General features: G+C 42.4%; 1 protein-coding gene across 1 annotated transcript; it reads right to left on the bottom strand.

Annotated features, from left to right (window-relative positions):
- Window positions 1–1,478: 1,478 nt before the first annotated feature.
- On the bottom strand, window positions 1,479–2,898 carry LOC137855299 (sorting nexin-33-like). Its single transcript, XM_068679335.1, has one exon. It carries the CDS (start codon window positions 2,847–2,849, stop codon window positions 1,479–1,481), a length of 1,371 nt encoding a protein of 456 aa, XP_068535436.1. The 5' UTR covers window positions 2,850–2,898.
- Window positions 2,899–12,484: the final 9,586 nt, after the last annotated feature.

Raw genomic sequence — 12,484 nt, 5'->3', positions numbered from 1 at the left:
AGCACGGTTGCCACTGTCAGTAACGTGAATACGACCACAATAGAGGTCATGCTTCAAGAGTCTCTGCCACCTGAAGAGATTTTAACATTTCAGTCAGCATCTATATCACGAGCCAGATTTTGCTGCTGTTAACCTGGAAAGTTACAATTACATATAAGTAAATCCTTAGTCGCATCTAGAAATTTTATAGTGTATGAACCTTAACAGCAATAACAGAGAAATGTTACTATTGTTCATTAATTAAAAAGGATTTAAAATTGTGATTTTTCAGGTTGTTCTGCTTTTTAACAGTATTTGCAACATTATTTTTATACTCAGTTTATTCATGGAGCTTTTTGTGACTTGACAGATTTTTGTGTCTGGCAAGGTATTTAATCTCTCCTGAATAGAGAAAGCACTTCCCAAATTTCAGGTTTGTCTGCTGCAAATGTGAGGGCATTGTTTTTAAAGAAATATTTATATGTTTAGGTCTATTGACCATTTATACCATTATTTAAAGGGGTCACAGAAGAGGGCAGTGGTTATTAAAACAGAGAGGGTGAGCGAAAGCAGGAGAGAGGCAGAGGGAGCAAGAGGTAAGAAACTCATAATGGGATTTTTCATGTGGAACGATCATTTTATCTAATACGTCTGAAAATGTAATCCATTACTACTAATTACCATGCTGGCACTGAAATACGGGATCACACTTCCTCCAGATCCAGATAGGGGCCCAAATCTCCGCGCTCATTGTTCTTCCCATCCCACCTCGCCTCCCTCCCCTTCTGTTTCTCCAAGAAGAAATTCAGGCCCTCGGACATTAGTGAGGAAGGGCCCGAGGTCTCCCTATCGTCCTAAAGCAGAAGCTAAACAATATTAGCCAATCATTTTTGATAGATGAAGCATGGAAATTAGTTCCAGAGTTTAACTGATAACTGAAACCACACAGTTACATTCCATTATGGCAGCCTTAATTGATGAGCTCATTAAGCCCATTATTAGAGAAATTGATTTCAAATAGGCACTTAAAACTGGCTGGCAAAAGAAAAAGGTGAAGAGATACCGTACAATGTGAAGAAAGTAACTAAAATACATAATGAAGCAAGTAATTTTATAGGTTTGTTTAATGAAAGCCTCAAGAGCATATTAGTTGCTGTGTGGATTTTAAACACTCATTTTATGTACTAATAAAGCTCGCGTCCATTATGGGAGTTCTGAATGCTTCCAATCTTTAATGCAGCTCTGCTACTAATTAATTAATTAACCCCAGCTGAAGCAATCAATTAGTCATGCAGAATCGACACTTTAAAGGTCTATCAGGTAGCACTGGGTAGCAGCACAGAACAGTGAAAGTGAAGTTTCTTTTTTAATTATTATTATTTTGCTTTCAGCATCACAAGACAAAAAAAAAAATGACAGGACTAAAATTTAAAAGCTAACTTAGAAGCATAGTAAAGAAGATGATTAACACTTTGACCTTAGATTACAGAATCACAGAATCACAGAATTTCTAGGTTGGAAGAGACCTCAAGATCATCGAGTCCAACCTCTGACCTAAAACTAACAGTCCCCAAAAAAAATTTGTTGAGGGCGTCGGAGCTGTAGGGGGGGTCCATGTGGAAGGAGTGGCTGATGGCCTGGAAGGCGTTGCCCAACTTCTGGAACTCCTTCCTGAAGCCCCCCACGTGCTTGCGCACCAGCTCCGAGGCCACGTTGGTGAGCTGCAGGACGCTGTCGTCCATCTTCTTGCTGAAGGCCTTGAAGGCGTCCACCCGGTCCTCCACGTCCTGCAGGTCCTGGTGCTCCGTGGGGATCTGGATGGTGAGCAGGAAGCTGGCGCCCACCATCTCGTCCTTCTCGGCCCGCCGCTTGCCCAGCTTCCACTGCTTCTCGTCGCGGCAGCAGAGGAAGTGCTGGAAGCCCTCGTACTGCGAGAGGACGGGGTGGCTGGTCATATGCTCCATCCAGAGGATCAGGCGCCGCTTGCGCTTCTCGATGAAGTCCTCCTCGAAGCGGCCGGTGGCCTGCTTCTCGGGCAGGTGGGGCACCGAGATGACGGTGAACTTGTGCAGCAGGCGGTTGTAGAGCCAGTCGAAGTGCTTGTAGCGCCGGTAGACGGGCGAGTTGATGTTGCTGGGGGTCAGCTTGTAGGAGATGTAGCTCTTGATGCCCTTGAACTTGGTCTGCTTGGTGGGGTCCTCCACCGAGCAGATGAAGGGGTGGGGGTTGGCCCTCCACTGGGGGCCCCGCGCCCCCATCTCGATGCTGTACGCCTCGGCGATCTTGGACATCAGGGGCACGTCGCCCAGGATGAAGGCTTCCACCCCCGAGCGCACGAAGCAGGAGAAGCGGTTGAGGTTCCTGCCCACCACGCTGCCCCTCTTGGAGGAGCTCAAGCTGTCCTGCCTCTCCAGCGACGGCTTGGCCCGGTAGCCAGCGGGCTGGTGGCCGTAGTAGGGCGGCGCCGGGGGCTGCAGCCCGGCCGAGGGGTGCCCGTTGGCACCCGGGGGGCCGCGGGGCTCCTCCACCACCGTGCAGGCGTCGTCCCAGTCATCCCAGTCATCATCGTCGTCATCCTCGAAGCTGCCCTGGTACGAGACGCTCGGCGGCGAGGCGTAGAAGGCCGAGCCGTGCCCGGGGGAGCCGGCGGGGCTGCCGGGGCTCTCGGTGTAGCCGGAGCCCGCTCGGGAGCGGAGGATTTCCACGTAGGAGGCCGGGAAGAGGCCGGTCTCGCCGCGGCTGTTGGTGCCCTGCAGCCAGCCGTCCAGAGAGTCCTCGCTGAAGATGACGAGCTCCTCGTTCTCCTGGATGCTGATCTCCTCCCTGTTCTCGCTCTGGAAGTTGTAGAGCGCTCGGGCTCGCAGCGCCATGGCCGGGAGGTTGGGGAGGGTAAGGGGGGGGGGGGGGGAAGGCGGCGGAGGACGGCCTCAAGCGGAGTCCCCGAAGAGCCGAGGCCGGTTTTGGGGGGATTATTTCAGAGGATAAAGCAGTGGAACAACACAGGGAATTTTAGAGATGATTTGGGGTTGGAGATGCACAACATGGCCAGTTAATTTTCGATATGCTTGTCTCGAGCAGATGCTGCTGCTTAGAATAAATGCAGGCTGCTGCAGGTTTCTGGGCAGCTGCATGGAAGCCCATTTTCACACCTCAGGGCTGAGAAAGTAAGCGCATGCAGCAAATGTAGTAATAATAACCCTCCTGAGAGCAAATCTTCAATTTATAGTGCTTATTTGGGAAAACAAAAGAAAAAAAAATCCCTATGGTATTAACCCCTTTTGTGCCTTTCGATACCCTCCTTCTATCTTCTCTTGAATGTTAAAATGTAGAGCCTATATTCAAAAGGCACTGTATAAATGGTCCTTCATTAAACAAAGCTCATCATCCATGACCGATTAACCCCAGTTGTAAAGTGAGATTGCTGTCTACACGAGCTTATGTGTGGATGAGCTGCTTCGCCGGGAGACTGGAGTGAAGGGCTTTTCTCTGGAAAAGAAAATATTTTTGGAGGAGCAGCCCAGAAGATTTCAATGAGGAAAAGGTTATAAAGAAAAGGAGTGAGTCAGACTATATTTCTTCCTTAAAGGATGCATGATTGCTATTATTATGGTTGTTATTAATAGTACTTTTTATTAGTAGTAGTTTTTAAGCTGTTGAGCTTGGCCAGCTTGCTGGTATGGTCCTGAGGACTCTTGGCAGGATTTCTCTTCTTGGTGGTATTGGAGTCAGCAGAACAAACTGATCAAAGTTCCTGATAAATGTAGGAACATAGGATTTTGACTTCAACCTTGAAATAAATAACATTTATTTGTTATTTTCAAGCGAGCTCAAAAGTATGTTTAGCCTCTCTTTGCTTATTCTTGGCAGTTCTCATTCAGCATGGCTCCTTCTGAGGCTGCATTTTAAGGTGCCCATGCTGTCCCTGTGACCTGTTCAATGAATTTAAAGTGTCTGCCCAAGAGTGGGATCCGTGCACTAAGGGCTGGGCACTTAAACTGCTAGGCACTATAATGTCTAAGCATAGGTCCTCAAGTTCTTAATTGGCTGTTGGATTTCATTCACAGAATTGGCACATATGTTCAAAATTTGCTGGTGACAAAAAGTTGGGAAAACTATTCATATGAAGAATGCCTGGAGCATCATAGAGACCTGCCTGATACAATCCAAAATGCAATATTGTGGTCAAGGGATTAATAACAGGAGTTTCTCCTACAAAGAGGAAAATAGTCTGACAGAATCTTTCCTTGGATGGAAAGACCTGGATGAAAATTAGTCCCAGCATGATTGATGGTGCGAGTGCCCATCTCTAACAATTCTGGCCAAAGAAAATGTGATTCTAGACTGCATGAGACAAGACATTTTTAAAGCAAAACTAACAAGGTATTGGGTACACTGACTTAGCACCATAGTTTAAGTTAAAAAAGGAATATAGTTTGTAACACCACATTCAGAAAAAAATAAATTCAAAGTGAACCGGGACACTGAAAACTACAAAGATATCTTGAGAAATGGAGGCCTTTCTTTTTAAGAGAGCTTTGCTTGCTTAGCCTGGTAAAATGAAGGTTGATATGTAATATAGATCTATCTATAAACATATCAACAGAGCATCCTCTCCAGCATGCAGAAGAGCTATTTAAGCTAAAAGGTAAAGTTGGCACAACAGCAAATGCATATGAATAAATAATAGCCAAATAATAAAATTCAAATTGGCCATAAATAAATTTAGACTGAAAATTAGAAGAAATTTACCATCAGAGGTGTGAGATTTCAGAATAGCCCTCAAGTAGGGCAAGACAGAAAAGGGAATCTAAAAGATTTCAGAAGGAACGAACATTAAATTATGATGACTTATGATAAAGTAAATACTACCTGGTTGTGTCTGATATGTCTCCAACAGGATTCCCTCCCTTTCATTTCCTTTGAGGGTTAGGCTTACTGCATACAAGTTGGGGCGGGGGGGGGGGGGGGGTGTTCTGGAACTCCCATTCCTATGTGTATGTGCAGATGTTGAGATCTGTGAGCCTAAGGGATCTATTATGCAATTAAAGTATCAGCAGAAGTCTGGTTATTGCAATGATATTGAATTGGTAAAGTCACAGACTCGGATAGATTCAATTCTGTGAAAGACTGGATGATTCAAATACCAAAACCACACATGTAAAAGTCTCTTAGTACGTAGTAAAAAAGGTAGTATTAACTGAAATCCCCACATGCCAAAAGGAGAGCATCTTCAAAAAGCAGGACCAGGAGCTAGTCCCACACTACCCCAAAGCACTCTCCAATACGTTAACAGTCTGAGAAAACACTTTTAAGATGTGCAGATTCCCAAAGTAAAATGCAGATTCGGGATATCAATAGTGACCAATTTTTCAGCTAATCAGAACTGTGCAGAACGGAGGCAGGTTGCCTGCAGAGAGTCCATACTGACTTTTATCTTGCTCTACTGTAAGGCTGGAGTTGTGCAACTTTTTCCAGTTTTGTTTCCCAGAACTCCAAGCAAAAATATCATCACTTTACCTGCATATCTCATTTTGCTTTTGACAAAGTAATTATTGTTCCTTGGGAGCAATTCATTCTCTACCCTGTTGGTGCATAAGCTATGGTTTTACTAAGAACGAGCCTTTTTTAACTTAGAAATGGCAAACATATCCATTCATCAAGAAAAAAAAAATGTTTAAAGTTTAGACGTTGAGATCAGAATGAAAATAAAGTAGTACATTAAGAGGATAATGAAGGGCAAGTGAGCATTACAGCCATAAGGGCACTGTTAGAATAAAGGTGGTCTGCGATGGTTCACTTTGCACTGAAATAATACAGGAGCAATCGCACCATGAGTGAGAAATTCTTAGGGTAAAGGCAGGACTCATCAGCTGATGGATTGTAAGCCTGAAACTGCTACCACAGAAATGAGCATTTGCCTATGTCCCAGCATCAAATGAAACTAAGGAACTGTAAATGCAAGCCTTGGTGGCACTAAGGGAGAAAGAGAAAAGAAAATGTAGGCTGTAAATACATTAAAAATAATAATAATAGAGAGAAACAGCTGAGCATAAAGGTATAAATTAGAAACAAAAAGGAGTAATGCCAAACATAGGACAAACATCACCAAGTCTTATCAGGGACTGATTAGTGCCTGATTCATTCAAATCCTCCATCTGTGAGAAGCCACTGGGGATATGAATCCAAGCAGATCAGAATCAGTTGAAATATTAACTCGAATACAACGACATACAACCTCTAAACATCCTGATTAGGAGCTGCCTGTTCACATGGTGCGGAGAATGAAGCCTAAGACAATCATGTTTCTGATTTCACGCAAGTTTTAGACCTGTGTAATTCCAATGGCTGATCCAGACTACACAGACAGAATAATTGCTGTTTGGAAAATAATAGAAAATGACATCTCCTCTGTTAAAATTTTATTTTTTCAGCCTCCTACTCTTTAGATTTGATATCAGCAGTTTTGGAAGATTCCCTTCATCTGTTGAATTCAAAATATAAATGGATCCAACTTCATTTTGCTGTTTAAGATATGATAAGAGTGCACCCCATGTAGACCACTGTCCCACCAGCACAGTGTTCCATCCTGAGCTGTTTGCCTGTGCTCTTTGTCTGTTGTGAATTACTTCAGCCTGTGAAGGAGCACGCTTCAACATGTGACACAGCTAATCACCATTTATTTATAGAAATCAGTCCAAAATTAAAGGGAGAATATCAGGTTTTAGTCAGCTGAGCCCTCTTATAGTCCAGGAGAAACTTCTTACATCCATAGCCATGCAACACAGCACGTCCCTCAGGGAGTCTGGACCAGCTCCCCACAGCATCCAAGCTCACTGCTGTTCATCTGCGGGCCTTCTCTCTCTCCAGGTAGAATCAATTTGTCCTCTGGCTTGGTACCAAGCTGTGATTTCTGGTGTGTTAGTCGTTAATCACCACTGAGTTTCTGGCTGAGGTTCAGAACCTGCAGGTTTTTCCTCTGGGAAGCAAGGCTCTGCTTGGTGTCCTACAACCAACCAGCTTCTTGGAAGCAAAGTCACTTTAAAACATGAGTATTTCAGAGAAAAAATAAGGTTAAACACTGGAAATGATGTTACATTTGCTGTTTGCTTACTTTTCCACAGCTGTGGTAAGTTTTACAGTATGGCTGGTCTTCCTTTGTGTCATCTTGTCTGCTCACACATTTTCCAATGGGTGTTTCCTTTAGTCTCCACTTTGCCCACAAAAATTAATACACTAGGTTAGTGTGAAAGACTGGATTGAATAGGTCTCGGACCAGAGGATGGCCAACGCTACTACCTGACCTTCTTCGCTGCCACCAAAACAGTTCGACCTGGCAAGCCCACCATCCTCTCACTTACCTATTCCCCAAGACAAATAAAACACAAATGCCAGTATAAACTCATGTCTCCTGTTGACCTCTAGCCATTATTGCACACTTGCAGTGGCCTACACGTGAAGTTCCAGATGAATATGAGAAAACACTTCTATACCATAAGGGTGACAGAGCACTGGAACAGGCTGACCAGAGAGGTTGTGGAGTCTCCTTCTCTGGAGATATCCCAAACCCACCTGGATGCCATCCTAGGCAATGTGCTCTAGGTGACCCTGCTTGATGGGGTGGTTGGACCAGATGATCTCCAGAGGTCCCTGCCAACCTTGGCCATTTTGTGATTCTGTCATGTCCACACCTGGAGTTTTGCTGTCACCTATCAGTCACCCAGGATGTGTTCTGGGGCACAGAGAGGAGACTGACAACAAGAGATGTTTCCTTGGGATGGGAACCATCTCCAGACTGTAGCTGCCCCTGGACTGTGTTCCCAATTCTGGTACAACATTCAAGGCTTTCCGATGAACAAATAAAATGCAGAGCAAAAATAAGAGCAGAGGGGAAAAAACTCTTCCTGTCCTACTGATGGCATGAAAAATGGTATTAATGACCAGCAGTGTGGCTGGAGCATTAAAGCAAGGCATGGCCCATGGCCTGAAGAGCTCAAGCAATGCTTCCTGCAGGGGTGCACCATGCCTGGCAGCTAAGGAGCAGAGCTGCAGGGTTTCTGCCATGAAACCCTCTCCCTCCGAAGCTGCTGAGAGCAACAACCCAGTCCCCTCTAGGGTCTGCAAAAATTCTAAACATTTCTGTTTCCCCTTAGCTGTGTATTTCCCCAAGCTTACAATTGCACACAATAGAAAGGCAAACCGGGGAGTTCATAAGCTTAATAACCACTTGACTTTCACAAATATTTTGTGCTACAAGATGCTGAACAATTCAAAAATGTTCCAGTATTTATATTGCATCCCAGATTAAATAACTGTTGTCATTTTCTGCCTTCATTGTTTTAATAGTCAATTCAATTGAAAATAGGCCCATTAAAAGTATTCATTTGTAAAATATTGCACTATAGCTATTTTTTTTTTATTTAGCAGTTCTGAAAACACCTACCAAGTGATTGCCATTTAAAACCCACTTAAAGGCCAATTTACACAACATTTGTGCTTGTGTAAATAAGGTTTGCTGTTATGCTAATGTGCAGTTGCACCACTTGTGCTGTTTTGAAGGATAATTCACAATTTTAAATTGTGCTGTATGACAGAAGAATTCGAGGATGTTTTAATCACAGCTTTCGTTAGCATTAATCAGATGTAAAAGCACATACTGTTTTGTCTGCTGCTCAGAAGCAGGCAGTGCAGAGACAAATGACTGAAAGGAGATTTACAGTTTTTCTACCTCAGATTTCTAATTAAACCCTGGGTATTTAGTTAATACACTCAACTGGAAATCTCACGATAGAGCCAATCTACAGGAAGATCCATAACACCCTTTAGAAAAACAACAACCAAATAAAATTTAAAAAATGCCTCTACAAATTTGCTAACAATAGTGATTTTATTTCAAATAAGTGTAATTTTTCCTCGGGGCATTGCTGCAGATTATGCATTTTCCTTCATGATTTTTTAATGAAGGACTAATTTACCTATTGTCCAAGAGCATTAGAGACTGTAAGTATGATTATTTAACTCAGCACAAAATCCACCATGTCAGGATTAATTCATATTTACTAAATGTTTATAAATTAGGTTTCTAAATCTTCATGGATGAATGCCAACTTGTACTAAGACTTATTTCTTTTCTTCATCAATATTTCTGTAAGTGCTTATAGCCATACTGAAGAACTGTAAAGAACCAATAGGAACAATATATTTGCAGATCATCCTCTGAAACCATATAAACTCTATAAAGTGGGGATATTTTTTTATAACATGTTTCCACAGTGGCTAGCAAAAGAGGATCCTATTGCATTACAGCAGCAGCTACAAATAATAAATACCAATAATGTATATACATTTGAGTACAAACATACAAATGTATAGTATTATATACTAAATACTACTAAATATAGTAGTAATATTCCTCTGCTCCCACTTACTTGAGACCGAATTCTGCATGCTGTTTCCTCTTCAGAAACTCTTTCACAATGTGTTTAACCCCACCTCTGGATTGGGCTCACTTTAAAAATGTGCTTTAAGACTGGTCAGCTGGTCTGATCAGATCCTATTCAAAGACTCCTCCAAGCTCAGAAAGCTTTTATTCCCATTAGTATTTCTTTCCCTATCACAACACCCTAAAATCCATGTGTATTTAATCATTTAAATGTAATCCAGGTATAATAGACAAGCACTCTAAAAGCAGTTGATGGGCTTTTTATTCTAGCAATCCCTCCTCCAAAAATCTTTAACTAATCCCTTGTCTTTATTTTGTTGCTGCTGGTTTGCTTTTTGCTGATCTGATCCTGCCAGATCTCAACTCAAATCATTCCTATTCCTCTGAACAGGCATCCCAGCCACTGGCATTCACACCAGCCTTCAGGAGCATATCCCTACCCTCTCTCTGGGTTTGAAAGGTGCTGAATATGTGGCTTTAAGCACTCACTGCACCGTTTGTGCTGCGATCATTAAATCCCTCAGGACAGCCTGCTATCAAATACTTATCTCCTTTCCAAGACCTGTTTCTACCCTGTATCCACCAGCAAGGTGCAGAAGCAGCATGTCCTGATACAACAGTATTTTTTTGCCATGTACAAAACGCAGAGTCCTTACCTACTGCACCAAGTGTTTATGAAGCATAATTTTATGAGTGGGAAACAGGCTGGGAGCCACATAATAATAATAATAATAATAATAATAATAATAATAATAATAACAATAATAACAACAATAACAATAACAATAATGATAATAATAATAATCAAACCCTACAGTGTGGCACTATGATTTTCAGGAGCTGTGTTATCATGTGCCTCATGAATATAATGCTACAACCTGTGCTAACATGAGGTTTAGGCAAGCTGACTTGTATTGTTGGTAAGCTGAGGCTCAAGAAGAGGTTGCTGTGCAAAGGATGGAGTGGAGCTGGCCATCTGTCAGTCAAGATCTCAGCTCAGACTCCATTTATATTCATGGTTGAGAATCATTGAATCACTGAATCACAGGATCACAGAATGGTTTGGATTGGAAGGGACCTTAAAGACAATCCAGTTGTTACCCCCTGCCATGGTCAGGGACACCTTCCACCAGCCCAGGTTGCCCAAAGCCCCATCCAGCCTGGCCTTGAACACCTCCAGGGATGGGGCATCCACAGCTTCTCTGGGCCAGTGTCTTACTGTGCCAGTGTCTTACTACTCTCATCATGAAGAATTTCTTCCTTATATCTAATCTATGCCTACTCTTTTAGTTTAAAACCATTATACCTTTTCCTAGAGGAAGGAGAAGCCTAGAAGGCTTCCTTGGATATGTGTTCCTTCAAAGCGTACACAACTATTCTGCCTAGTATTAACAGTGATTTTTTAGCAGAGTGATTAAAAAAATAAATTGCTACCCAAAACCTCCTTGTGACAACAAGGCTCATGTAGCTTAACATGGCTCCTTGCCTATAATAAATTTAATCACCCACCTCCTATGGAAAACTGGGGATTTCTTGACCCCTTTCAAGTACAAGAAGCTCCGTCAGGACTGGAACAATGGACTCCTCAGCCCATTCAGAGCTGATGGGTGGCATTCCCAAATCCCAGTCTTTGCTGTCCCTGAAAAAGGACTGGACCTCAGGAGAGTGATAAAGGGCTCAGACTGCCTTCTGAAGCCTCTCAGAACCTATAGGGTTGAAACACTTTAGAAACCACCCTTTATGTTATATTAAACTATTTCTGTCAATGTTTCTACAGCGCATCTGATAGATACTAATGGCTTCAACCAACAGTCCTATTTAGCATGATTATTGTTTTCATTTTTTAAAATGCGCTCCATGCTCAGTTAGTGCCAGACACACCTTCATTACTCCTATCTGTTTGGAAAATCACAGCCTCCAGACTGACATATGAGACATCTCAGGATGGCTGAAAAGCAGTTCATTATGTGAATACATCACACATCCTGGTAACATCAATTGCAGTAACAATTCTTAATGCAACTAATAAGGTGTTAAAAGTCTCTACTGTTTTTTGGTTATCTGACTTGTTTAAGATACCAAGCTGGGTTTTCATCACTTCCCAATTGGAAGGTTTAGCAGATTTAGTCTTCATTAAAAATATATATATTCCTTAGGTATGCATTTTTTTTCCAGAGATTCTCCTACCCTTATAAAGCAAAGTGAAAAGTGCCGTGGAATTACTGAGTACAAAATGATCTGCCAGTTGTAGCGAATACAGATTGCAAGGCACTTTCTTGATCATTGACAGCTGTGGGTGTTTATGTTGCAATCCCTACAAACAAAGAAAAATCTGGACTAGTTTCTTCTTGATGGCAAGATCAGTTTAAAGGACTAGTCATTTGTTACGTGAGGTGTAGGCAACAGAATAAATCTAGCACGAAAGTATAACCATTCTAACATCCTGAAGTACTCTTACCCAATAACAGCCTTTCTGGATGGCAAGACCCATGCCTTGGTGCTGCCTATCTATCATTTTCTATAGACCTCAGTACACGGAAATTAGATCAGAGGTGCCAAACTGATTCTTAGAGAGGAACCAATCCTAGTTTAAATGATATCAGGTATTAATAATCTAAAATAACATTTCTCCACCCCATGATATCAGTGGGAGCTTTACACAGAAATTAAAGAATAGGCTTTTTCACAATAGAATTTTGTCAATAGGAGCCCAGTATCCTGCTGGGTCCTATTCTGGCACAGTCTGTGACTTTGTCTGCACAAATATGCCTTTTGGTGACTAAGCCCAGTTCCTGGGATCAGGAAAAAAAGCTTTGTGTCCATGCATCATCTGACTTCTCTAACTCATGAAGCTCCATCCCAACACATAGATGCAGTGCTAGCAACCTGCTTCCTTCCCTTTCCACCTCTCCATATGTTGCTCACAAATCTTTCTTGTGAGTTGAGAAAAAATACAGGTAACTAAAGAAAATTAAAATACAGATAGCTAAATGATTTTAAAACAACAGTAACTCCACTCCTGTAAGAGTCAGAATGATGATGGACATCTGCCTTAGTGACTTTCAT

This window comes from Anas acuta, chromosome 4, assembly GCF_963932015.1.
Source record: "Anas acuta chromosome 4, bAnaAcu1.1, whole genome shotgun sequence".
Classification (NCBI taxonomy): domain Eukaryota; kingdom Metazoa; phylum Chordata; class Aves; order Anseriformes; family Anatidae; genus Anas; species Anas acuta.
Note: the sequence above shows the minus strand (reverse complement) of the source record. Positions and strands in the feature narration are given on the sequence as shown.